Source organism: Nelumbo nucifera, chromosome 1 (assembly GCF_055504915.1).
Source record: "Nelumbo nucifera cultivar China Antique chromosome 1, China Antique-T2T, whole genome shotgun sequence".
Classification (NCBI taxonomy): domain Eukaryota; kingdom Viridiplantae; phylum Streptophyta; class Magnoliopsida; order Proteales; family Nelumbonaceae; genus Nelumbo; species Nelumbo nucifera.
In genome coordinates, this window is record NC_142649.1 from 124,416,772 (window position 1) to 124,444,207 (window position 27,436).

Consider the following 27,436-nt stretch of genomic DNA (forward strand, 5'->3'; position numbering starts at 1 on the left):
TAACCTGCATTGATGGGGGGCGAATCAGCCATATTTATAGTTTACAGATATTCAATTATAGTAGAACTATACAAGATGAGAATTCAAGAGATAGAGTTTATCTGGGTTAGTTGAGATAGATCTTATCTTAGGATAGGATTAGGATTATCCTAGGTTTATTTAGGATAATTCTTATACCGGGTAGAAGTAAGATTATCCCAGTTAGTTATATACAAGAGTCCATTGGAATTGATTATGCTAAATGGGCTTGGAAGTTACATAGGTGTGCATGGACCATGCATGGGCCCATGGACGTCTACGTTATCAATCACCAATCTGATTTTCGATCTCCACTCCATTTCCCTAAATTTAAACTTCATTATGTCAATTCATTTTCAGTTGCCTTTTTCATTTCATCTTAGGTTTCTTCATCGACTGTGATGCCACTGCATGCTCCGATATCGACGGCCTATCATCGGTCCCCGACAACAAGTACGTCTTCCCAGGAGTGCCCAAATCAGTGATTATACCCGATAACCCCTACTTAGTCCGGACTCTTTCCACCTCCGATCTTTCTCTCTTGAAGGTTGTATTCGTCGGAAATTCTGCTACGTTCTATCGGTCACCCGCTATGTTAAATACTTTTATGGGGGAATCAATGGTATAAATTTGCCTCCAATTTTTTATTAGAGAGTTGGTGGGGTGTTCCGGAGCATCGTGAACACGACGGAGGATTACGCCATAGGGAGATGATCTTAGTATGGAGTCTTTGTTGCTGTTGGGAAGACGATGAGCATTTGTGTTGCTGGAAATACGTACGGATTTAGATCCATTTATCTCTACTTCGGAAGTTGTTCGTTTGGACATTAATTTTTTATTTTTTGTTTTTTAAATTTAAAACTCCAGATTCCCTGATGACAAATTTGATCGATACTAGGAACCATTTGAAGAGATCAGTCCTACAATACAAAGCTTTAGAGATCTCTCAATTTGGAATCTTCCGCCCTGAGACGTATTTAGCACTGAGTTAACGTCTGACCAAGGAATGCCTAGGGAGTTAATGACAACTGTCATTCACCAGTGACTGTTGTTGATCGACATAATTCGTTCTTCACCGGTTAGTTATTTTAATACCCATTTTAAAAAAGAATAAAATGGGTATTTAGAAAAAAAAAAAAATATATATATATATATATGCATCGTTTAACGTTTTTCCTATGAAACTACATGAGAAAATTTTACCCTTAATAATTTGACTTTGTTCTATTAATTTATTAAAAACGGCTCAGTCAACGCCACTTACAAGTCACAATCCCATTAATGGTGAGAGTAACTAGGTTATGGATAGCCACTAGCCGGCAGGTCTCGTAAGTACATGGACCACATGGTTGAGTAATTACACATTGGATTTTGACGAGAATAGAAACGAATTAGTCTGTGATTCTCATTCCGCCCCCACAAACGCCCCATTGTCACGAGACATCCCGCCGTTTATTGTGAACATCTCCCGATGATATATATATTCACAATACACGGCAGGATGTGCTGTGGGGCGGAGATGTGAGCTTGATCTGTATCCGCGTATTGCAGCCAGACATGCATAATGGATCCAATTTCATGTTGAGACGTGTGAATACAGATTATATTACAAGTCTGTTGGAATAGTTTTTGTTGTGAAATGAAACAAAAAAATAAAAAATAGATTATGTGTTTGGTTGCATGTAATTTTATTACATTAGTATAAATGTATGGGAATGCAAATTCTCATTTAATTTTGTTTTGGATGTTACTTTATTTTATTTGGTCTTAATTTTTTTCATTTAAACTATAATAAAACAAAATAAGCTAAAATTTGAAATAAAAATAAATCTGAATTTACACTCAAATTATTCAGTTCAAACTGAATTATCGAATCAAAGATTTTGGTTTCGGTTTTTTTTCATTTTTTTAATAATTCAGTTCGGTTAATTCGATTTTTAGCAATTTTGGTTTTCGGTTTCAGTTTTTAGATTTAAAAATTCAGTTAACCAAAAAAACCGAATTAACTAAAATTCATTATATAATATACAATATACATATGATATATATTTATATATTAATATATTACATATAATGTATTATAATGAAATTAAATTTCATAATATATATTATAGGTTATAATATATAATATTACATATATATTAATTAAATTCAATTTTAACCAAAAACTGAACCGAAATTTTTAATTCAGTTATTTCCATTTTATTGTAATTCGGTTTTGATTCAATTTTCATTTTTTTATTTTAATTTTAAAAATTTGATTTATTCAATTTGGGTTTTAACCAAATAAACCTAATGCTCACCCTAGCCATGATTTTGCATTTGCAAAGCAACCAAACACAGCCGAACGGATCCCAACTCCATAAGGATGCAGTTTTATTGGGTAATCAGGCGATTAATCCGCTTAACTCATAAATACCGCTTATTTAACCTGAACCCAAAAGGCCAGCGGTTTCTGATTTTCACCTCCTGACCATCCCGGTCGGATTCGAGACTTACAAAACTGGTTTGGATTTCATGATGTCTTCTTTGTTATCTCTACTCAACAACATTAATCCATGTATAAGATTCCAACTTGATGGATGGTTTTGATTGGCTACATCAATTTTCTATAGAAAAAAAATGAGAGAGAACTGTTCCCGGGCTAGGTTTTGTTTATGTATCAATTTTATTCAGGCTCAAACCCGAATTGGATCATAAATTTGAAAATAGAATTTTTTTTATTTTTATATAATAAAATATATTTTATTAAATAAAGTATATTTTTTATTATTTAATATATAATATTAAATTAAACTTGGGCCTTTTTAAAAAAACTCAAGTATGACTAAAAAATCGAACCTGATGTTTTAAACTTCAACCCGAACTCACAAACCGAAAATTATAACCAACTTAGTATGGACGGGCCCGTCAGACTACTCGACCATGAAAAGGTCTAAAATCTAGAGAATTGATAAAAAAATTAATTTTAGGAATTTTTATACTACACTCCACCTCAAAATTCTGATTTGAATAGCAGACTTACCACAACAATTCAAATTTATTCATTTTACGGTGGGCGTCTCCTCTCTCTCTGCTACCGAATTCGTTCATTTATTAAATCCGATGGGCTGGTCAATAGATAGAGATGGTTTCGTGGTCTGCGACGGTTTCCTCCGTGGACAAGGCTGCTCTTTTTTGTTTAGCACGAGATTGGAATTTTGGAATTGGAGCCCACCCCGTACAACTCTTTGTTTTATCATTTTCTATCACGCGCATAGCCCCATTGCACCAGATACGGCTCTCACTGGACCTTTGTTTCTCCTTACGATTTCAGCTAACAATATTTAGTTTTGGGCATTTGACTCACAAATGCGTCACTTTTCTCTCGAGTCTGTATGTTCTTGATTCCGAATCCTCTATTTATTTAATTGAACTTACCCAAAACAGTGGTTTGATTCTTCGCAGTTTCTCAGAACTGTTTCAATGGGGATGACTGGATTGTTTGACCTCGAGAAGCATTTCGCATTCTATGGGGCTTATCATAGCAACCCTGTAAACATATTCATACATATGTTGTTTGTTTGGCCAATCCTCTTTACATCTCTTGTTCTTCTTTACTTCACACCTTCTCTTTTCGGCCCCCCTCACGTTGAATTCTCTCCTTTCGGGAGCAACGTTAATTTGGTTTTCAATTTCGGGTTCTTGTTAACTTTGATCTACGCGTTGTTCTACATCGCCTTCGATAAAAAAGCTGGTTCCTTGGCTGCCCTTCTCTGTTTCTTCTGTTGGGTCGGGAGCAGTTCTCTTGCAACCAAACTTGGCTATTCCCTTGCTTGGAAGGTAATTGCGAGCTCTTTATTTCTCCTTCTTGTTCACGAATCTGATGTGGGTTTCTATTATTTTGTGGAATTAGATATCGTATCTTTCTACCGAATGGTACATTGATGGGGTTGCTTTGCTATTCTGCTATGTTATTTTGCAACTTGGGTATCGAATTCTGTTATTTTGGAACTTTTTATTTGTTTTATCCCTATGTATGAGTAATTATTTGCTGTGTGTGTGATGAAAATTCTGTCTTTGATTCATCTGTCATTACCAAGGGGATATTTTGTTTGTTTTATGCCTTTTCACAATAAACGATTAGAAGGAAAACGTTTCTGTTTTGTTCACAAACTAGTGTAGTTTTTACTTCTAAGTTCTAATATTTGATATTTAAATCAAGTCATTTTAACTTTCTGTCCTTTCATTCTTGTCATCATGGCTATTCACTATTGGTAAATTCTATTTCTTCTGGAGTTCTAATTTCATTTCTCTTACTCTGAATAATTCTGTAAGGTGAAAAGTAAACTTATTATTTGTTTTATCTTTCTATGTGAATAATGTGTTGCAAAAGATGTATTGATTTCGTGTAGTTGGAATTACTATACAATCTGTAAGTTTCTAATGTTAAGTACATCATGTTAGTACTCTTTTTTTTTTCCTTTTCTTTTTGATAAAGATGTTAGTAACTCATTTGCTTTGTGTCGGATATTTGTCTCTTTCAGATGTGGAATCTTGTCTCCCCTATCCTGTGCTCTTTTAATTCTAGATCTGATGGGTTTTCTCAGGGACCATTCCTTGGTGCATGGTAAAATCTTGGGTTGACAATTGTGAGAACACAGGTTGCTCAGAGTAGCAGCTTTATGTGAGAAAATGTCAAATGTTAAGGTCATATCCAGTTCACCCATCCCAAGACTCTTAATAGTATTATGCAATAGCCCTTCATGTGATGGGTTTATCAGTTGTAGTATGGTCGGGCATTCCTTTGTTCATTCTGATAGTTTTCACCGCATAAAGCCTACTTCTGTTATTTGCTTGCTGCAGTCCTCTTTTCTTTGTTTTTTATTTTCCCTTTGGTTATTTGTAATCAAAGAATGGGTATTTTAAGACACGGTTGGAATGGTTAACACTGCATGACCTTTTCATTTTTTTTTTCATACCTGACAGATCTAAGTAAGTTGGCTTGTTGGTTTTCTATCTTCTTTTTTTGTTATATTAATCAGAAATTACCTTGTTTTCCTTGATTTACTTTTGTTTATCTGACTTAGTTGTGGTATTTAGGAATTGTTTCTGGTTTCTCTTCTTCTTCAACCAGTTCTGTTTATCTTATGTTATCATTATGTCTCTTTGTTTTTCATCTTTCTTTCCTTTACATTTTTCTAATCCCTGCAACTTTAATATTAAAAACTTAATGCTTTTGCCTTTCATTCCAATGGACCTTTGTCAGTGACTTGGCAAATCACTGCTAAGTTTATCATTTGCACAGTTGTGATCAACATTTCACACAGAACCTCTCCCAAATCGAATATGGTCTTCTCTGAGTAAAAGAATATAATTTCTCCTTTTGCATCATATGTTGTTGGGTGTTGATTTTTTTAACCCTGCACAAGTTAGAATGGCCCTTCAGTTTTTGTTTTCTATTGATCAATTTGTGGCATTTCATGTTAGCCTAAGCAGAATTATTATCTTTCTGTGCTAGGGTTGCATTGTAGGAAACCTCATATATCAGACTGTTTGGAGAACATCTTTTCCGAATTTTGATGTTTCTACGCTCCTTTGCTACTTTGATTCTGCATTCCTTAATGCTAGAAAATACTTGAAAAGCTTAAACTCAATTCAGAATTTGGGTCTTTTTGATTCTAAATTTGACATGAGCCTGCACTGAATAATGAGAATGCTATCTCTCTGAGGACCTGGATAATTGGATCAATAAATCCCAAGAGGCCAAAACTCTCGTCTTCATGTTCCTGAATGGTGGTCGCAGTCTGATAGGGTTTTATATTCTTTTCCTCATTTTTTCCCATTGGGGTTTTGCAACAATGCTATAGAAGCATTTTATCTTTAATTGCACAAAAAACAAGCATTATGAGGTTAACAAAATAGCTATGGATGTTTAGACTGTACAGAGCCAAATAAAAGTTTGAGCTTAGAATAAATTTGGGACTCATCTCTTTTCTTGATGGTTCTATAATGAGAAATTCAGCATTTCCAACAATGGAGATATCTAGGTGATTGCCTTTTCAATCATATTAACTTTGTTGTGGAAAAGAAAGAAAATACTAGGAGGTAGCCTATTAAGGAGACTTCAGGAAAGGTGGACTTAAAAAGAGGAATAGGGCAAGAATAGGATGTGGAAACTCAGAATGGGGCAGTAGGTTAAATGCATATGGAACATAGTAACTAATGAAGCTTCCTGGTTATAGAATAGAGGAACATAACAAATACTCCAGCAGCTAACAGGGTCAGGGCAATAAAAGATTCATAATGATGACAACCATAAAACTTAGACCATAGCATTCTCAGTGTATAACGGGAAGAACAGTTGTATGATATTAATAGTTGACTTGAAGATTCGGATTGTCAGGGATGTTTTGTTTTAAATTTGGATGCTTTTGAAGTTTATGTTATCTACTCATTGTCGTTCAGTGATTACAGCAAAGACCTACTGTTTGGACTGGTTATATATATACATACACACAGTGTTTTCAACCCACCGTTGACCCGACCATTTGAACCGTCACCCGGCCAAGATTCCAGGTCTGGCTCAGTCAAGACCCGTCATACAGTAAAAAACTGTTGACTTGGTCAAGAACTGTTTGACCCAGCCGGTTCAACTGCTGACCAGTTCGACCCGGTCACCGGGTCGTGGGTTGCACACTCAATGTAATGCAAACTTTTGAAGGCCATAACTTTATCCGATTGGGGTGATTTTTTTTTATTTTGGGTAACTTTTCGAGATCTATGCGTCCAAAGCTGTCATAGGCGCCTTGCCCCACTATTTTTGCGAAAAAAAACCCTTTTTGGCCTCAAATTCCAATTTTTAATATTTTTTATAAATAAAAAACTAAAAACTGAGTTAAAAAATATAAATGAAATATAAAAATACATATAACATATCTAAAACGTATTTATACATATGTATATATGTACACACACACACATATATATATAGATATACTTAATACATATATATGACGACGTGGAACGGTCTGAACCGTTCGACCCAGCCAGTCGAACCGGTGACCGGTGACCCAGAGGCAAAAACAGTTTGGCCTCTGGGTCGGTTTTAATCATCTCAAATAGATACTGATTTGTTGCCTACTAAAATTTCAGCAATTAATAGATTAGTTATGGTTGGCAGGTGTACTTTGAATCCTTGATGTATGGATTTGAGTTGTATTGATCATGCACAAGACGGGAATCATGCATATTTCAGTTCTCAAAAAAGTTAGAAAAGCAAGATAAGATCCGTAAAAAACATCACAGACATGTTAAAGCACCTTCTGAATATATGAAAAGGATAACTTACTGGTTATGTTTTATAGGGGTGCTCACGGTTTGGTTAACTGAACCGTGGGCCTTTTTCTAAACCAAACTGATAGTACTGGTTTTTGGAAAACCGGTAACCGAAACCAAATTGAAGCTGATCGATCAACCGGTTGATAGGTTTGTTTAACTGTTGGTTCAGTTCGTCAGTTTTTCGGTTTTCTATATTCATAATATTATATATAAACAAATATTATTTTATATTATAAATATATATTTATAATTTATAATGCATATATATATATATATTCATTTATAATATATAAATAATATAAACTATATATAATATAAATATATGTATACTGGTCGGTTTGGTTAACTGGAATTTTCAGTTTGGTCTTGTCGGTTCAGTTCTGTTTTTCAGTTTTTCTTGATCACCCTTAATGTTTTATCATGGTTATGTTTGAAAAAAAAAAAAAAAACAGAGTATGTTTTACAGTGATGCAAATGTAACAGTGTCTTGAAGGATTAGCTTATGGTAAAAAATAGAAGAAATTTTACATTATATGGTTGGGTCTATGTGTCCAAAGCCTAATGATGCAGCTTTCTTGGCAGTGAGTTCACAAAATCCTTAGCTTCCAGAAGCATGAATAAGATTTAGGACAAACAAAAGTGAGATAAAGTTACTTTGGAGCCCAAAGGAATATAAGCTTCATGGACGATTGAGGCACATAGTGCACATTTAGTCAATGAATGCAACATTGAATCTATAAATTCTAAGCTTGTCCATCTTTGTTTCTTGTGCTATGGTTGGGCCAAGGGGAGGCTTCTTGGCAAATTGAATGTGTATTGGCTCTTGTAGATGGACAAAGTACCAATGTTGGACAGGTCTAAAATTCTGACACTACCTATGAAACAGTTTTTGGATTTTCTTTTTTTGTTTCTTTCTTTGCATGACATAAATTATCATTTACCATGCCTTATGAATTTTACCTTTTCCTGGAAAAAGTTTCAAAGGTGGCAAAAATTACATTTTTATAGTTATTTGTCCTTGTCTGTTGGTGTATGATACAGTATATTGGCTATCCCATTGCTTAATTCAATATATTTATTAGGAAAAAATAATTACTTGCTTCTACTTGGTAATAATACTACGTTTTTTCTTGTTTTGTTGGTTCACCAATCTACAGCTTTATGGACAGTTTAAACCATATGCTGTCACTGTACAATTGTAATAGCTTACAATTTTATGCCCATGCCTCTGTGTATTTCGTTACAACCACTTCAAGTGCCCAACTTTCAAAGGTCTTGGGTCATCTAGGATTTTCTTTTAAAGAAGAAAAAGCCATTTTGATTCCATTTGAAATGAATATGTCACTAGGAAAGCCATTAGAGTAGATGATCCCTGCAACATTAATCACTAATTGTAATAATTTCAAAAATTATGAAAGTGGCCAGTTACATGGAACATCTGACAAACTAAATCCTACTTTAATTTTGTACTCTAACAAAGGTTATGGTCAACCTGGATCAGCCACCAGTCTCTTGTTGAAGTTTCTGGTTGTTAAACCTAACTCATGAGCATTTAGTACAATGACAAAGGTTATAGACAACTTGGACAGTTGGACCAGCCACCAGTCTTGTTGAAGTTTCTGGTTGTTAAACCTAACTCCTGATCAATTAGTATTTCGTATGTTCTATTTTCCAAGATTGAATATATTGTTGAGGCATCTTGTTTCTCATTTAATTTCAATTATTCTTCAGGTTGTTCTGGCAGCGCAGTTGTTCTGTTGGACTGGACAATTCATAGGCCATGGGGTCTTTGAGGTGATTTATTGTTCTAATGTGAAACATGATTCATCATTACCGTTCAGGTTTATACAACTTATTTTATACTTGTGTAGAAACGGGCACCTGCCCTTTTGGACAACCTTGTTCAAGCCTTTTTGATGGCTCCTTTCTTTGTTTTGCTAGAGGTAATTTTCTAAAGTTTTTCAATTCTCTGATGTTTCTCTTATTTTAAGAGTAAGTTGGGCATACTTCATTATTGGTTGTTGCAGGCTCTTCAAATGTCCTGTGCTTATGAACCATACCAGGGTTTCCATGCAAATGTGAAAGCAAAGATTGATGCTGAAATCAAAGAATGGCAGGCTAAGAAACAGAAGAAGATTTCCTAGTTTGGAGCTAGGGTGTCAAAGCAGAACATTTCCTATTTCACAGTAGGGGATAGTCTGCAGTGAATACTAGTTGCATAGAGTTGTGGATCCTTCATCTATGTTCAATTGCATCCATGATAGACTATAGCTTCTGTACATCAGGAGATATACCTTATGAAAGCAACATACAGGTTTCATATAAATATGGTGTTTCATATTGCTTGAAAAATTGCATTCTGGATATAAGACATACAAATGGCACTAACTATGGCTGTTTGAGTCATTGGAGATTCTATTAGAGATGCGTAGGGAGAAATATAATAAATAAAAGATTACAATCATCTGATCTGGTTAATCCTTGGACCTAGGAAATCTATTTGATGGGATGAAAACATAACCTTCTGGTTGTAGTAAGGTAAGCTCTGTTTTATCCTTTTTTTTCATTTTCAACAAATAATATGTATTAATTCAAAAGGGTGTACATGAGCGGTCCATCACAATAAAATTATGGGAACATAGATCTATAGCTATACAAAGAGGCCCTCTCCACCCGAACTAGCAAGTAGATCAGAAACAAAGTTAATTCCCTTGTAATCCATTTGAAATGAATTTTTAAGCATCCTGTGATTTCCCTATATTAATTCAAAAAATCGAGCCAATTTCATGGACCTTCTCCCTAGATCCTTGATCTATCTGCTCTCATTTACTGAAGCCCCTTCCACAGATAAGGAGAAAGGACAAGCTGTTTTGCCACTGGACGGCCTGTAGAAGATCAATAACAAAGCTTTAGCCTTTAGGAGAAAGGACCAAACTGTTTTGCCCTGGTTGTAAGAGAAAGTAATGATGGAACGGCTCTACGAAATAACACCTGTATGTTCTTAAGTTCTTTTCCTTGAGGCTCAGCTTGGGATGAGTGCATATACAAATATGTTCAGTGTATATCTAAGGAATCTAAACCTTGTAGTTGCACACTGAGCCAAAGTAATAGTTGTTTAAACAGCAGTAAATGTAATGTGTAAAAGGTTTACATTTTTATTAATTCAAGCAGGAAATTTTGTATTTTTCTACATACTTTAAGGTTGTTTTTTTTCTTTTCTTTTATTTTTCTCTTTTCTGTTGGTTTCAATATCTAGGTTAAAGTTATAGGAACTAATATATACTGAATTAAAGGAAACCTGTCATAAGCTTATAGCAGTTTTGCAGCAATTTGTTTACAGCAGTATGGACAGTGTGATTTGAATAGGCGATTACAATGGGCCCAATACAAATAAAAAATAAAAAAACAATAGAGGACATCCAAAATGTGGAACTTAAATTGGGTCAAGGAGAAATTCTGGTTTTAGGCTTTTAGCTTTAGTTGTAGTTGTCTTTTTCAGTTTTGGTTACTACAATATTTTTTAGTCGACTCCACATCCGAAGATACAGTACGGTGGACGCCAATGTAGCTGTTGCCAGGCTCTGGTTTTTGAACTCCTCTGCTCTTCATTGTTTTTCTTACTTCCAACATGTCATTCCACTGGCCTGCACTCGCATACATGTTTGCAAGAAGAACATAGTCTCCACTATGCTCTGGCTCCAACTCCAGAAGATGCCTTCTCACACATTCCCCTAGTTCAAGGTGCCCATGAACCCGACATGCACCCAACAGTGCCCTCCAAACAATTGCATTACACCTGATAGGCATGGTCTGTATCAGATGGTAAGCTTCCTCCACTAATCCTGCTCGTCCAAGAAGATCCACCATACATCCATAGTGCTTTATGGTTGGTTGAATTTGGTACTCCGTGTTCATACTTTCAAAATACCGTCTTCCTTCATCTACCATCCCTCTGTGACTGCAAGCACATAGCACTCCTAGGAAAGTCACATCATTCGGTGTGTTAAGCTTCCTTTCTACCATCTTGGAGAAGAGTTTTAATGCTTCATCAGCATGCCCGTGCATCGCGAGTCCTAGGATCATCGAGTTCCATGATACTATGTTCTTCTCATTCATCTCATTGAACACCTGACGCGCCTTTTCAATTGTCCCGCACTTGGCGTACATATCAATCAACGAATTGGAGATGGAAATGATACGTGCAAGACTGGTACAATTGATACGAGAATGGACCCACTTCCCAAAATCTAATGCACCCAATTCAGAACATGCAGAGAGGACCACAACCAAAGTGGCTTCATCGGGTTCTACGTTACTTTGTTGCATTATTGAGAACAGGTCCAGTGCTTCTTTGTATCGCCCACAGTGAACGTAGCAATCGATAATGGTGTTCCAAGCTACTAAATCTATTCTGGGTATTTCATCGAACAGCAAACGTGCGGTTTCAATGTCCTTAAGCATGCCGTACATGTGAATGAGGGTGTTCCTCACATAGACATGCGAGTCCAGGCCATGCTTCAGGGTAGAGCAGTGAATTTGCTTGCCCAACTCCACCCAACTCAACTGCCCGCATATCTTGAGCAAGAAAGAGTAGGTGAAGTTATCTGCTGTGTGTCCCTTATTCTGCATTCTCCTGTAGAAGTCGAAAGCAGCTTCCGGTTTGCTTGTATTTCCAAACCCCCTAATCATGGTATTCCAAACGAACCCGTCTGGATTTTGGATTTGTTCAAAGACTGAAATCGCGTAATCCATTGGTCCATGTCCGGACACTGCACAAAAGTTGATGATTTTGCCCACCACATAGAGGTTTTGGTCAAATCCAGTTTGGATGACTTGGGCATGAATTTGTATCAAATCCTTCATGGTGGAACACTGCTTCAAGAGGGAGAGGAGACTTTGTTCTCTTGAATTACTGCTCTCATGTGGATTTGATTTTAATGTTGTCGTTGATAATTTTGATGAAGGAAGAGGTAGTGATGGTGGTGTTGAGGAAGAAGATGCATGGAACGCCACCGAGAGAGACCATGATGCATGAAACCATGTTCTTTTAATAGAAAAACCAAGGGAAGGCTCAAGGTATGGTTTTAGGCAATTGAAGTAGTTGTTAGTATTCATACTCGATAACTAATAACCTGATTGCTCCGACTTCCAACTAAATTCCAATAGGCAACATCCACACTCCACATAAAAGGCAGAGCCCACTCAGCTTAATTTTATGATTGTTTGGGCTTCTAAAATGAGAATGGATAGAATATTGACACACCCATTCAAAGATCAACTTTTATTTATTTTTATAGAAAAGTGAGATGTTCCTCAAGCAGGGGTGCAAGTCGGGCGGGTTGGGCCGGGTTTATGGTCAATTCAGGCCCGATCCTAAATTTTGGACTTAAGGCCCATCCTATAATTCGATGCACTCGGGTTGGGCTTATGCAAATATATATATATACCCTACTTCTTAGTCTCGAACCCAACTCGTATAAAATTCTGGGTTGAGCCGGTTTGGGCTCAGACTGGGCCCGCCCAAGTTGCACCCCTATCCTTAAGTCAACTAATAGCCCGCCAAACAATTGAAGAGTACATAAACAGTAATTTGTTGGGGGTCAGGTGTGGACCAGTTCTCTCTCTCATTAACTTCTTATTCCATTTACTCATAATTTGATCAACTAAAATGGTAGGAAGTAGGAACCTAACAATTGAAATCCTAAATAAACCTGGGCCTCAGATCAAATGCAGTTCAAATTTAAAACCATTATTACTTTTTAAGTCTTCCAGAAGCCACATCATATTCAATACGTGTACTGTACGTGGTGTCCAAATACTAACTCTATTCTTACATGTTCGGGTCATGGTTGAGCTGGTCCAGAGAGATACATGGCCACCTAGTCATTGCCCGGTCAGCCCAGCCACGTCGGCATGGCTCGACCAACTCCGTGATATATATTCATTCCGCAGCTTAGGTCGGGCTACGTTATTATTGTGACCCCCCATCTTATCCTCTCAGCCATGTTAGCTACACGTTGCACGGATAAGCTTACCTCATCTTGACAAGCCCGGAAGCCCAATCCGACCAAGACACGGATCTGTGGCTATAAAATGGTATTCCATGCTCAAGGTAAGGGATCAAACTCCTAACACCCATACTTTCGCTTTGTTCAGCCCAATACACTCTTACCTCCTACTTACTTGAGCTTCGAAGTACCTACCTGGGGATAGCTCTCCAGGCCTCTGACTTCTCCTTTCTTGATCCCAGGTCTTGAAGCGCAGCCTCGTCCTTGTAGCTCGGCACCGCCCTATTGACAAGGATTATCTGGTTGCTCTCCTCAGTTCATGCACCACCTCGGATTGAGTAGCATCAAATTGGTGTCGTTTGTGGGAAACGCACAAAAAGCCTTTCCCGAAAAACTTTTCATCCTCACCACGCAATCAAGAAAGCGATCAAGATGCCCAAGAAACAGTTTGAATGATCAACAGGTCGATCCCCATCTCGAGAATCTCGGCATCGCAGTCCTCCTCATCAAGAAATCCCATAGCCTCCAGTTGTGGTTGATCCTATTCAATTCCGAGCAATGCAAGAGAAGGTCGATAAGATCTTCGAGATGATGCAGACACAAGGATCTGCAGCATCGCCCAACCGGGGCATCCCCCCTCATGCCCTATCACGTACGAAGGACGATCCTCATCCCGAGGACCCCAAAACGCGTCAACCGGAAAGGAGGGGAGCGTGGTACAAGCGTGAGAAGTATGACACAGCAAGAAGGTCCGCCTCCACAGCCCGCTCTCATGAGCCCAAAAACCGCAGTAGGACACACCAAACCACACGAATCCCCACCAAAGAGAGATTCGGAAGGCGGACGCCACCTCGCTTGGTCTCCGTCATGAAGTCCAACTCAGTGAAAGACCGCTCCACACGGCCCAAGAAGGAGAAAGTCGTGCGTACCGCGGTCTCAGATAACAGAGACATAAAAATCTGGGACATTCGACAATGATTAGAAGAGTTGGAGCACAACCAAGGCCAAAGAAGCACAGCGCTAGTTCTAGATCAGCCTGCACAGCCAGCCACACCAACTGCTAAGGAACCACCGTTCACCCAAGAGATCGTGGACGAGGTGCCTCCCACAGGGTGGCGGGCACCTCATCTCGACAAGTACGACAGGAATACTAACCCCACCAACCACATTGAGGTGTTGAAGGCTCAAATGATGTTGCACGGATCCTCTGAGGGATTGATGTACAAAGCCCTAGTGGCCACCCTTACAGGTCCAGCCCTAACTTGGTATTACTCCCTACCTCCAACGTTCCATAGCGTCGTGGGAGCAGCTAGAAACCCAATTCCGCACACAATTCACGGCGAGCCAAAAGCACTGGAAGACCTCAGCCAGCCTTATGCAGGTACGACAAAGGAAGGCAGAATCTCTCAAAGACTACTTGGCAAGGTTCAACAAGGAAGCACTACAAGTCCGGAACCTGAATCAGTCTGCGGCCGCCACCGCTATTCAACATGGACTCTGCCCCTCACCATTCAACTTCTCCATCTCAAAAAACCCTTCACAGACCCTAGCCGCACTAATGAGCCAAGCGCAGAAATACATCAATGCAAAAGAGGCACAAGCACAGCTGCAAGACAAGGAAGAAAGGCTTGATAAAAAGAGAAGAGACACAAAGGAGCGGAAGTCAGATAGATCAGATCAGGACCACAAAAGGCAGGATCGCCAACCCGATCATAGAACGTGAACACCACTGCCGACCAATCGGAACTTCATGGCGCTGAATACACCGCGGTCTAAAGTTCCGATGCAAATCCTTGACCGCAATTACGTCCGCTGGCCCGAGAAGATGAAAACACAAGGCAACAAGAGGAACTGCAACAAGTACTACGAATTCCACAGGGACCACGGTCATGACACGGAGAACTACTTCGACCTGCACAACCACATCAAAGATCTAATCAGGGGTGAGTACCTCGGCGGGTTCATCAACAAAAGTTAGAAGCCAGCACAGGAGGAACAGCGCGCGGAGAATGCTTGGCCACCGCCCCGAGCTCCTCCTGCCGGTGTGATCCATGTGATATCAGGAGGGATCGCCGCAAGGGGAGAGAGCAACTCGGGGCGCAAGAAGTATGCGCGGCTGTACGAAATCGACAACCGAGAACACAAGAAGAAGCGCAGCCAGTCAATCACCTTAACCGATGATGACCTCCGAGGGGTTCAAACCCCGCATGACGATGCCTTGGTAATCACAGCCAAGGTTGCCAACTTCGAGATACAATGGATTATGGTTTATACAGGTAGCTCCGCCGATGTGCTCTTCAAGGATGCATTCGAGAAGCTCGGCATCGACAAAGAGCGCTTCACGCCCGTCAACAGTCCCCTAATGGGCTTCTCTGGGGAGTCCTTCTTTCCCATTGGAAGGATAACCCTTCCCCTCCTAATCGGAGATGGCAACATCACTACGAAGACCATGGTGGATTTCATTGTGATTCGTTGCCCCTCGTCTTACAACGCTATCCTTAGCGGGTCGACCCTTAATGCTCTACAGCATATGGTCTCCACATTCTACCTCGCCATGAAGTTCTCCACTGAATATGGCGTAGGCATAGCACGTGGAGACCAAAGGACTGCGCGGCAGTGCTACTTGCTCTCCTGTTGAGGACCACGCCCAATCGTGGAAACATTGATGGCTGAAGCTTAGGGCCTAGGGGACGAGGTGAGAACCCAGTGCAATCAGCCCGTTGAAGACTTCATCCAGGTGCCACTCAAGAAGAAGACCCCGAGAGGATAGTCCAGGTCGTCTCTCTCTTAGATGACCGCCTCCGAGAAGAACTTATGTAGCTACTAAGGGATCATGCTGACGTGTTCGCCTGGTTAGCAGTAGATATGCCAGGGATTGACCCCAAAGTCATCTCGCACTACCTGAACGCCGACCCTTGCTACCGACCTATCAAGTAGAAGAAGAGGAGCTTTGCTACAAAATGGTGGCAGGTGATCATTGACGAAGTGCAGAAGTTGCTCGACGCCGACTTCATTCGGGAAGTGGAGGATATGCATCAACTTCACCAACCTAAACAAAGCTTGCCCTAAGGACAACTTCCCTTTGCCAAGGATTAATCAGCTCGTTGACGTGACGACAGGACATGAACTCCTGAGCTTCATGGATGCCTTCTCAAGATACAACCAGATTCAAATGCACCCAAATGACCAGGAGAAAACGGCTTTCATGCACCTCAAGAACGCCGACACCACCTATAAGTGGCTGGTGAATGAGGTATTTAAGGACAAGCTCGGCCGAGCACCACCTTGCCAACCTAAAGGAAGTCTTCGGCACCTTTCGGAAGTATAAGATGAAGCTGAACCCAACCAAATGCGCTTTCAGGGTCGACTTGGGTAAATTCCGGGGGTTCATGGTGACACAGAGGAGGATTAAGGCAAATCCAAAGAAAATACAGGCCATCCTAGACATGCAATTGCCCCGGACTCACAAAGAAGTGCAACAACTCACTAGTAGAGTAGCCGCCTTCAACAGATTCATGTCCAAATTTGTGGACCGGTGTCTGCCCTTCTTCAAAACCCTTAAGCGACCGAAGGACTTCCAATGGACCGAGGAATGTGAACGGTCCTTTCACAAACTGAAGCAGTATCAAAGCTCACCACCTCTCCTCAACAAACCGAGCCTAGGGGATGAGCTATTGCTCTACCTCTCAATCGAGGATGAGGTCGTTAGCTCAATGTTGGTTAAGGAGGAAGACCGGGTATAAAGGTCGATCTACTATACCAGCAAAGTTCTCAATAGCGCGGAAACCCGGTACTCCAACTTGGAAAAAATGGCCTTGGCATTGGTTACCTCGGCCAGGAAGCTTAGGCCATACTTCCAAGCCCACAGCATTCGAGTGCTCACTGACCAGTCGCTCAAGCAAGTCCTCTAAAGGCCAGAATCATTTGGCCGCTTGATCAAATGGAGCATAGAACTGAGTGAGTTCGACATCAAATATGCACCCCGACCTGCAATCAAAGCTCAATCCTTGGCCGACTTCATTTCTGAATGCACATTCACTGCCAAGGATCCTGCCCCGCCGCCACAAGTATGGACTCTGCATGTAGATGGCTCACCAAATTAGCAAGGCGACGGGGCCAGCCTCATTCTTCTCAGCCTAGATGACACAGTGTTAGAGCATGCTCTCAAGTTCAAGTTTAAAGCATCCAACAATGAGGCTAAGTATGAGGCCCTGATCGTCGAACTTCGCCTCATCTTAGACCTGGGAGCCCAAAGAATTGAAGCCTTCAACGACTGCCAGTTGGTAGTCAACCAAATCCTCGACCAGTTTGAGGCGCAGACACCTATGATGGTGAGCTATCTACAGAAGGTGCAAGACTTCATCCACTGGCTTGGGCATTTCAACATCCAGCAGATTCCTCCAGCCAAAAATACACGAGTCGGTGCACTGTCAAAACTAGTTAGCTCCGCGAAAGTCAACCTCGACGCAACAGTGTGGTTAGACATGCAGACTCAGTCGAGCATCTCACTGACAGCCCTCCTCATACTCCCGGTGCACCACGGTTCGTCCTGGATGGACCCCATCACATAGTACCTTCGAGAAGGCACGCTTCCAGAAGATCGGACGAAGGAAAAGAGACTCCAGCATAGATCAGCTCGGTACTTCCTCATCCAAGGTCAGCTCTACCACCACTTGCACACTCTCCCTACCTGAAGTGTCTCTCTCTAGCTGATGCATATTACATCCTCAGGGAGATCCACAAAGGCATCTGCAGAGACCACCCAATGTGGGCACCCTGGCAGACAAGGCACTCTGGCAAAGTTATTTCTGGCCGACGATGAAGCAAGATGTAGCCCAGCTAGTTCAAAAATGCGACATTCCAATTTCCATCATCAGCCCGCAGTCCCCTTGAAACCGATCACTAGCCCGTGGCCATTCGCTCACTGGGGTATGGACATTCTTGGTCCCTTCCCCACCGCAGTTGAGCAAAAGAAGTTCCTCCTAGTGGTCGTGGATTACTTCACCAAATGGGTGAAAGCCGAAGCTCTGGCATGCATTACCGTGCATAATGCTCGGAACTTTTTCTGGCAAAGTATTGTCTGCCGATTCGGTATTCCATGCATCCTCATCACAGACAAAGGGACGTAGTTCATCGACCGGAAGTTCGAAGCTCTCTATGTCGACCTAAGGATTGACCACCGAACCACTGTTGTACATCAACCACAGAGCAATGGGCAGACCGAGATGACCAATCGAACCTTATTGCACGGCCTGGAAACTCGACTGGATCAGGCCAAGGGAAGGTGGGCCGAGGAACTGTCGAGCATACTTTGGGCATATAGGACTACTCCACAGACGGCTACCGGAGAGTAGACCTGTTCATGGGCCGGGCCGGGCCGGGCTCGAGCCGGGCTTTTACTTTTTATTAACAGAAAAATGTTAGGCCCGAGCCTGAGCCTGACCCGACCAACGGGCCTACAACTTGGGCCCGAGCCCGACCCTGATAAAAAGCCCGTAGCCCGACCTAATAAAAGAAATTCAAATTTTTCCCTATTTAAATGAACATTATCTACTTTAATTCAGATGTTTTTTCCCCTATTTAAATGAACAATGGGCCTACAAGTGAATCAACAACCTTCTTAAATCAAAAAATTTATTCAAATGGACATCACATAGGGTTTCTACTTAGGTTTAACTATAGGTCGGGCCAGGTCAGGCTCATGTTGGCCTATTTTGGCAAAGCCCGAGCCCGGCTCAAATTTTATGCGGGCCGGTCTTTTTGGCCCGAGTATAAACCCGCGGGCCAAAAATTCAGGCCACCCGGCCCATGAACAGGTCTACTGGAGAGACACCCTTTACATAGACCTATGGGGTCGAGGCCATGGTACCCGTGGAAATAGGCTCCCCAACTCTCCGGACCGAGCTTTTTGACGAAGATCAGAATGACGGGGACCTCCACACAGAGTTAGACTTGGTAGAAGAAGCTCGGGACTAAGCACATATCAAGATGGTAGCGCAACAACAGAGGATGGCGAAATACTATGATTCCAAAGTTAGAAGATGCGAGTTCAAAATAGGTGATCTCGTCCTCTGCAAAGTCAATGTGCCCGCACCTGGGGGAGGCAAGCTTGGACCAAACTGGGAAGGGCCATACAGAGTCACCAAAGTCCTTTGACCAGGCACCTACAAACTCAAAGACCTCAATGGCTGACCAATACTGAAGAGTTGGAACATAGGGAATCTTCGAATGTACTATCAGTAGTTTGACGATAATGCAGAATGTTTTATTCCAGCCACATATCTGATTGTCCTACACACTACACACACACCGCGTGAGCTGCACTACACAGCCGCACAACACATGTGTAGCTCGACACAACTCACTAACTTGGTTGATCTTCGAATGGCCCGAGCCCACGATGCATAGCTCAGTAGCGTATCGCTGACCAACTTGACTCAGTTGTTCATGGCCTGAGCCTAAGGTGGAGAAGAATGTCCCCGCCCATCAAGACCTGAGGATGGTCATTAAACTCCACTCACCCATTGACTAACAGTCGGTCAGAGCTAGTCGAGCAATGGCCAACCCTCGAAGGTCCCCAAAGGCTCCTGAGACCAGAAACTGAGCATCCCAGAGATGAGAGCTCGAAATATACTCCGGCTCCACTAGCCGAAGACTGAAGATCTCATCCAACCCTAAACCTCGGCCAAGGCAAGGCCGAAGAACCCAAAAAAAAATGATGTATGCACACAAGTTTAGAACAAAAAGTTTCATTAAGTTAAATAGTCAGTACAGTAGATGAAAGCTCGGCATACCGAGCCATTACAAGAACAAGAAAAACAAAGGAACTCGCAGCTGTTTAATCCTCAGCAGAGGGATCAGTGGCTTCGTCACCGCCGTCACCATCTTCACCATCCTCGTCCCTGTCGGATTCCTCATCAACAAGATTGCCTGAAGCAGGTGGAGTATCCAAGTCGTACGCCTCCCAAGTCCGCACAACCTCGCTCAACTCTGGGCAATGACGCAGAACCCTCCTAAGGAAGATGTTGAATTCAGTCTCAAAGGAAGCCGAGGCATATTGATTCATCTCTCGTCAGAGCTCCACTGAGGCCTTGTATCACTCTACCGCCTCTTCGGCGGCCTCCTGCCTTAGCAGCTCCTTCTCCGCCTTCAGATCGGTAATCTCCTACCTCAGGTCGCGCACTACGTTCGCCTGGTCAGCCAATTGGGCCTTCAACTCGGCCACCTCCTTCTCCAACACGGCTGACCGTTCCCCAACCGCCTTCAGCTCGGCCAATTGAGTCTTCTACCGCAGATATTCGGAATGCTCCACTTCATACATTCCCCACAAATTTCGAAGGCAGTCAACCAGATCAATCGTCGAGCACACATTCTGCGAACAGAAGAAACACCCTTAGTGTGAAGAAATTTACTTGAAGCAACGAGAGCAAGCACGAACTTACCTGAGCCACCGCTCGAGTGAGTGAGCATTCCAGGGCGCCACTCCCGGTGTTCACAACCTCCTCAATGATATACATTGCCATCATCCCACAAAGCAACTACTCAGGGACTTCAGGGATTTCTAGCTTGTCCCTGCTACGGACCGACCAGTGCGGCATGTGGATCTCTGAGCTACTACCTCTAGCTTCAATCTGCGAAGGAAATGCAGCCCGACGAACTTCCTCAGGATCCACAACGACGACGTCCTCATCATCACCTCCCCGTTGCCGAACTCTTTTTTGGCGACAGGGCACCCTCTCAGAAGACCTCGGCGGAGGATCTACCTCCGGACGGACCTATGGCTGCGCACTAGCTCGGTTCTGCCTTTGTCGGTTCTTCCTCATCCGGCAGACAATATCCTCCTCGCTGGTCATCTCCACACCTATGCCGACGAATCATAATAGTAAGTACAAGATCATAGAAGCAAAATATATATATATATACACAAGTGAACAAATCAACGAAAAGGACAGACCAGCCACTCTGCGCATCAACCCAGCGAGCATCAACATTTCCGAGCGTATGTACACTGCCATGCCTCTCTCATAAATCATGCTCAGAGCCGACCTCTCCTCCCAGGTGAGCGCTGACCACAGAGGCTGGGGTACTCTCGTCCCCAGCTCCTGCAGCATAACCGAGAAGGGGAGCCCCCCAAGACAATGAACAAAGAAGAAAGTCTCCCTCCAATGCTTCATAGAACTAGGGACTCCAACCAACACCTTGATGTTCTTCCTATTTGAGAAGCAGTAATAACCCTGTTGGCAAGGTTTCAACTAAAGGAGGAAGCTCACCATGTCCAGGGTTAGTTCGATGTCACGAACCGCACAGTAAGACATGAGGCCGAAAAAAAAACTAAAGGAGTATGTCATCAGCTACACCAACAATATTTGGTACCACCCAAGCACCCTGGCGTTCCCTTCATTTAGAGGAAACCTCAGCCCGACTTCCAAACTGTTCTCGTATACGCATATCTCGTCGGGCCGAGCATCTGTTGCCATCTCACCTGGCTGCGGGCACCTCATCTGGAATTCCTCGGGGATGTCGTGCATAGCTCGGATCCGAGCCATATCCCTAGGGGTCAAGACGTAGGGTGTGGCCCCAAACCGACGACCAGCCCGCAAGGGAAGCTCTACTTTTACCCTCGAAGGACCAACCTCAGCAACCTCAAAATCCCCAACCTCCGACTCATAGTCAAAATCACTAGAACCCAAAGAAGAGCTAGAACTAGAAGAAGAGTGGGGGGATGAGGAAGACATCTTATCGAGCTAAAGACCGAGGAATAAGAGCAAAAGCCGAGGAACGCCAACAACACCTCGCCGAGCAATCCAAGCAACTCCTTTCACAAATGACGAAGGAGAAATTCCCGTCCACCCCTTCTTATAACCCCTAGGAACGCAAATCAACGCCAGATCAATGGTAGGGATCAAGCACCGCTCTCATGGAACTCGGGAAGACCAATCAACGCGACTGTCACAGCACGCGTATAGCCTCAGAAACCAAAGCGATGACCTTGACAAGCAACGCTCAGAGCATTAATTGCCCCGGTTCGCCGTTTGGCACCAGTCCAACAAGCGCCGCGGATGCCAGGGGTTCACCCAGGACCATCAATCCAATTCACCCCTCGGGCCTCCCTAGGACGCCGACCAAAGGAGGCCACGCGTTGCCTCAACCGAGCACCACCAAGCACCCCACTCTTTGACTTCGAAACTGGGGGAGTGGTGTTCGAATTCCAAAATTTCAATTTACAAGTTCCTCAGTTGAAGAGTAGAGACCCTAGCTCCGTAGCTTGGCACCTCCAAGGCCCCCGACTTCGAAGCTCAGCCTCCCACGGGCATCAGAAAGCCCTTCCTCAGCACCCGGTCGAGCTAAGCCCCCGACTTCGGAGCTCGGCACACCATGCCCGAGCATCATGGTGGCCTTAACACCAAAGCCCGGCCTCCACCAGGAATTAGAAAGCCCTTCCTTGACACCCAATCAAGCTAAGCGACCACGCAGCATTTCAGCCGAGGAACAAAGAGCCCTTCCTCGGCTCCACCAGGAAGACATAGACCTCGAAGCTCAGCTCAACACCTCAGTGCCCTACCGAGCTACACGGCTGCGCAACACCTCAGCCGAGCACTCCCCATCCTCGGCTCCAGAACTGGGGGAGTGGTTCGGATTTCGAAGTTACAATCCTTGGAGTTCTGCAGTCGATAATTGAACGACCCCTCGGCCATGGCCTACATTGTGCGGACCTCAGATTCTAGCAAGTGCCAAGAAACATCAAATGGATCAAACACTCAACCAAACTTCAACTAGCCTTTGACTTGGAGTTCCTCAGCCGAGGAACAAGGCATTTTGTCATTCTACACCTCGGCCAAACACCTTATGCCTCGACTTCAGAACTAGGGGAGTGGTGTTCGGGTCATGGCTGATCTAGTCCAGAGAGACACGTGGCCGCCCAGTCATTGCCCGGTCAGCCTAGCCACATCGGCATAGCTCGGCCAGCTCCACGGCATATATTCATTCCGCAACCTAGGTCGGGCTACGCTATTACTATGACCCCCCATCTTATCCTCTCAGCCACGTCAGCTACACGTTGCGCGGATAAGCGTAACCACGAATAAAGATGAGTAAGGAAGACAACTCCACTGGGGATTAGGTCTCTATCCCGAATACCTCGGCGACTTACCTCATTCCGACAATCCCGGAAGCCCAATCCGACCAGGACAAGGATCTGCGGCTATAAAAAGGTATTCCATGCTCAAGGTAAGGGATCGAACTTCTGACACCCGTACTTTCTCTTTTCTCGGCCCAGAACTCTCCTAGCTTGGCCTAACCTTCTACTACCTCCTACTAACTTGAGCGTCAGAGCACCTTGGATTGAGAAGCGTGTCCTCATTCTTATAGCTCGGCACCACCTTGTTGGCAAGAATTATCTGATTGTTCTCCTCAGTTCGTGTACCACCTTAGATTGAGAAGCATCATTATCTTATTCATCAACAGATTTTATGAATCCAATTGATTATGAAATAATGTATAAAAACAAATTTAAGGATAATCCAAAACATACATGGCTCATTATTTACCATAGGCAGATAGAAAAGGCCAAAAACAGAACAAATTATCCATATATAGAGTTTTGGGTTTTCAAAGAGAGAATCCTTTGTAATTTGTATTGCCAGACAATCTATATAATGTTTAGGAATTAGGAGTAGAGATGAAAAGGACTTTTTTTTTTTTTGCTTGCTCGAGTTTCCTATCCTACATAGAATAATCAAACAACATTGTTTTCCGAGTTTGCAGGGCATTTGCTTGCACGGTTTTCTTACATAGACTAATCAAACTTGGATTTAAACTGGGTTTTGATTCAAACAAAAAAATCATGAGGTCTTTGTGATCGGCCTCAATCAAGCTACAGCCAGGTTCTTTCTTCACCCCACTGTCATCCATCAACTTCCTCACCTTCTCCACGCCATCCCACTCACCCATGGAAGCATAGATGTTTGAAAGTAGTACGTAATCCCCGCTCTGGTCCCGTCTCATTGCAAGGAGTCGTTCATTTGCGCGCTCCCCTAATTCAATATTTCCATGAGTTCCACAAGCCCCGAGCAGAGTCCTCCAAATAATGGCATTGGGTTCAACGTCCATGACCTCTACAAATTTGAAAGCTTCATCCAATAGTCCTCTACGCCCTAGCATGTCTACCATACACCCATAATGCTTAATATTAGGTTCAATGCCGTACTGAATCCTCATAAGATTGAAGTATCGACGACTCCTCATCAACCATCCCACCATGACTACAGGCAACCAAGACACCAACAAAAGTGATCTCATTTGACCTGATTTGATTTTCTCTCTGAGCATTTCCTTGAATAGACAGATTGATTGCTCAGCGTGACCATGAAAGACTAAACCTCCAATTATGGAATTCCATGTGGAGACATCCTTTTCTGTCATCCCTCTGAACACATCGAGTGCCTTTTCAATGCTGCCACACTTGGCATACATGTCTATAAGTGCATTTCCAAGAACAATGCTTAGTCCCGAACCCATCTCCAAAAGAGAGGAGTGTATCTGTTTGCCAGCCTCCAAAGCCCCAGAGTCTGCACAGGCAGACAACAGGCTCAACATGGTCACTTCATCAGGCTGTTCTCCTGCACGTCGCATCTCTTCAAACATTTCCAGAGCTTGGTCATTGGACCCAGATAGTACGTACCCCGCAATCATCGCATTCCAAGTCACTACATCTCTCTCTGGTACTTGATCGAAAAGTTTCTTCGCACAATCCACGAAACCAAGTCTTTAACAGGGATTTCGTCGAAAAGCTGACGAGCCATCTCCAAATTACCTCGTCTAGCATAACCAGCGGTCAAGGCAGACCAAGCGACCACATCCCGTTTGGCCAATCCATCAAAAAGCATTCTAGCAACAACCAAATCTCCACAGTTAGCATGAAAGTAAATAAGGGTGTTCCTCACGAAAGTATTGTGCTCGAACCCAAGTTTGATAATCTTTCCATGAACCCCATTGCCCATTTTAACCCATGAAAGTTTAGTGCCGGCCTTGAGAAGAAACGGAAAGGTGAGGTTATCAGGACTTTCACCCCTCGCTTCCATTTTGGTATAAATAGATATAGCATTTGAAGGAGCCGGACTTTGAGCTGAGCCTCTAATCATTGTGTTCTACATGAAGATGTCCGGTTCAGAAATCTGCTTGAACAGTTGGTGTGCGTAATCCATGGTCCCAGAGGGGGCAATGGCGCAGGGGTAGATAAGCTCTCTCAATGCGGAACGGCTGGAGTTGAAACCGTGGACTACCATAAAACCATGAATTTGCTTCAGAGTTCGGAAATTTGTACAATGTCGCCATAGATTCGACCGTTGCTGGAGGTTGGAGCCGTGGCCATTTTTCTTTCTGATCATCACAATTCACAAGAGCTTTTTATACATCCCATCAGCTTCACATGCCTCCATAAAAGTCCATTGTCCTCATTGTCCTCCATTAACCGCGCCCGAAATCTTTATTGTATGCCCATGAATGACCCATTAGCAAGGATTAAAGTATGGTACGAGTTTTTTGACAATTAGGATAAGATAAGTTTGGAAAATGCATAAATACGGACGAAAAATATGAAAATGTTTAAGTACAATAGGAGAATATAAAATAATTTCATAAATATATTAATAATATTAAATTTAGGATGAAATAACAATAAATAATGTATATATATACATATGTGTGTATATATATATGCCCATGAATGACCCATTAGCAAGGATTAAAGTATGGTACGAGTTTTTTGACAATGCAAGAATACGGACGAAATTTATGAAAATGCTTAGGTACAATAGGAGAATATAAAATAATTTCATAAATATATTAATAATATTAAATTTAGGATGAAATAACAATAAATAATGTTAATTATTATATTAGGAGAATATATATATGTATATAATGTATATTTTGATGATGTATATGAAAGAATATATTATAATTAATATAATAGAATATAGATATCAAACAATTTTATTGATAATGTATCAATCAAGAATCCAAAATGCAAAATATATGCTCCTATTATATTTTAATTATTATATTAGTTATTATCTATTTTACTATTTTTACATTTTTACATTAACAAAGAAGTCAACTGAATATTAAATTATCAAATGAAAATTAAAATATCAATTAATAATTTATAAAACATATAATCTCAACCTAAATTATATCAAATATATTAAAATATTTAAGATACATATCATAGGAAAATTCATAATTTTTAACTACGAAAATGATTATTTCATTATTAATATTTTATTTCTATACATTTTTAAAATTAAAAATATTTTTATAGTAATGTAGATTAGTAGATTTGATAGATCCTATTTAATATTATAATTTTCTATTATTAATATTTTTATTTCTATAATTTTTCTAAAGTTAAAAATCTTTTTTTGATACAGATGTATATTAGTAGACTAAGTCATGTGCAAATTTATAAATTTTAAGTATTAAAATATATTTTTTATTATTAATATTATATTTGTATAAATTTCTTGAAATTGAAATAATCTTTTGAAACAAATATGGATTTGATATATTATTTATTCCATAATTTTATAAAATTATAATTTTGATTTTTTTTTAATTCGAGTTGTTAAACATAAATATTTAATATGTATTTGGGTTGACTTTTGACAATAATAATAAAGGTTATTTTATTTTACATATTCACATAAGTGTTGGGATAGCTTCATGGCTTAAGAATATCTGCCCAGGTTTGAATCACCTCAACACTCTTTTTTAGGAAAAGGTGTGTACACGTGCATTCGTGTATTGTGCATAGCAACGTGGAGTACCAGTTCGTATCGGACGACAACATATACCTCCAGTCGTAACGTATCCCATGTCGGGTGCTACCGATACAGATACGATATGCCTTGTATCAAACGTATCATATCAATATTTTAATCCTTGCCCAATAGACAGTAGCTGATAAGACTACAACTTAGGCCGAGTTGGCCCGAACCCAACTCAAAAAAGTCGGGTTGGGTTGGGTCGGGTTGATGCTCGGGTTAGGGTTTGGGTTGAAATTCATGAACCCGACTTTATTTTGGATTGGG

General features: G+C 41.7%; 1 protein-coding gene and 2 pseudogenes across 2 annotated transcripts; 1 reads left to right on the top strand and 2 right to left on the bottom strand.

Annotated features, from left to right (window-relative positions):
* The first annotated feature begins 3,149 nt into the window (after positions 1–3,149).
* Positions 3,150–9,802, top strand: LOC104609724 (2-hydroxy-palmitic acid dioxygenase mpo1-like). The gene is made up of 4 exons (XM_010276100.3): positions 3,150–3,840; positions 9,070–9,132; positions 9,210–9,281; positions 9,366–9,802. Exons 1-4 carry the CDS (start codon positions 3,484–3,486, stop codon positions 9,480–9,482), a joined length of 609 nt encoding a protein of 202 aa, XP_010274402.1. The 5' UTR covers positions 3,150–3,483; the 3' UTR covers positions 9,483–9,802.
* Positions 9,803–10,620: 818 nt separating this feature from the next.
* Positions 10,621–12,581, bottom strand: LOC104609726 (pentatricopeptide repeat-containing protein At4g21065 pseudogene; annotated as a pseudogene). Its single transcript, XR_016080085.1, has one exon. The product of XR_016080085.1 is annotated as a pentatricopeptide repeat-containing protein At4g21065 pseudogene (transcript).
* An 11,336-nt stretch (positions 12,582–23,917) lies between these two features.
* LOC104609727 (pentatricopeptide repeat-containing protein At5g15300 pseudogene) lies at positions 23,918–25,992 on the bottom strand (annotated as a pseudogene).
* Positions 25,993–27,436: the final 1,444 nt, after the last annotated feature.

Excerpts from the sequence above, each read along its gene's own strand:
- LOC104609724 (XM_010276100.3), top strand. The coding sequence starts at position 3,484 with ATGGGGATGACTGGATTGTTTGACCTCGAGAAGCATTTCGCATTCTAT. Across the intron at positions 9,133-9,209 it reads TAGGCCATGGGGTCTTTGAG|AAACGGGCACCTGCCCTTTT; the intron begins GTGATTTATTGT and ends ATACTTGTGTAG. Across the intron at positions 9,282-9,365 it reads CTTTCTTTGTTTTGCTAGAG|GCTCTTCAAATGTCCTGTGC; the intron begins GTAATTTTCTAA and ends TGGTTGTTGCAG.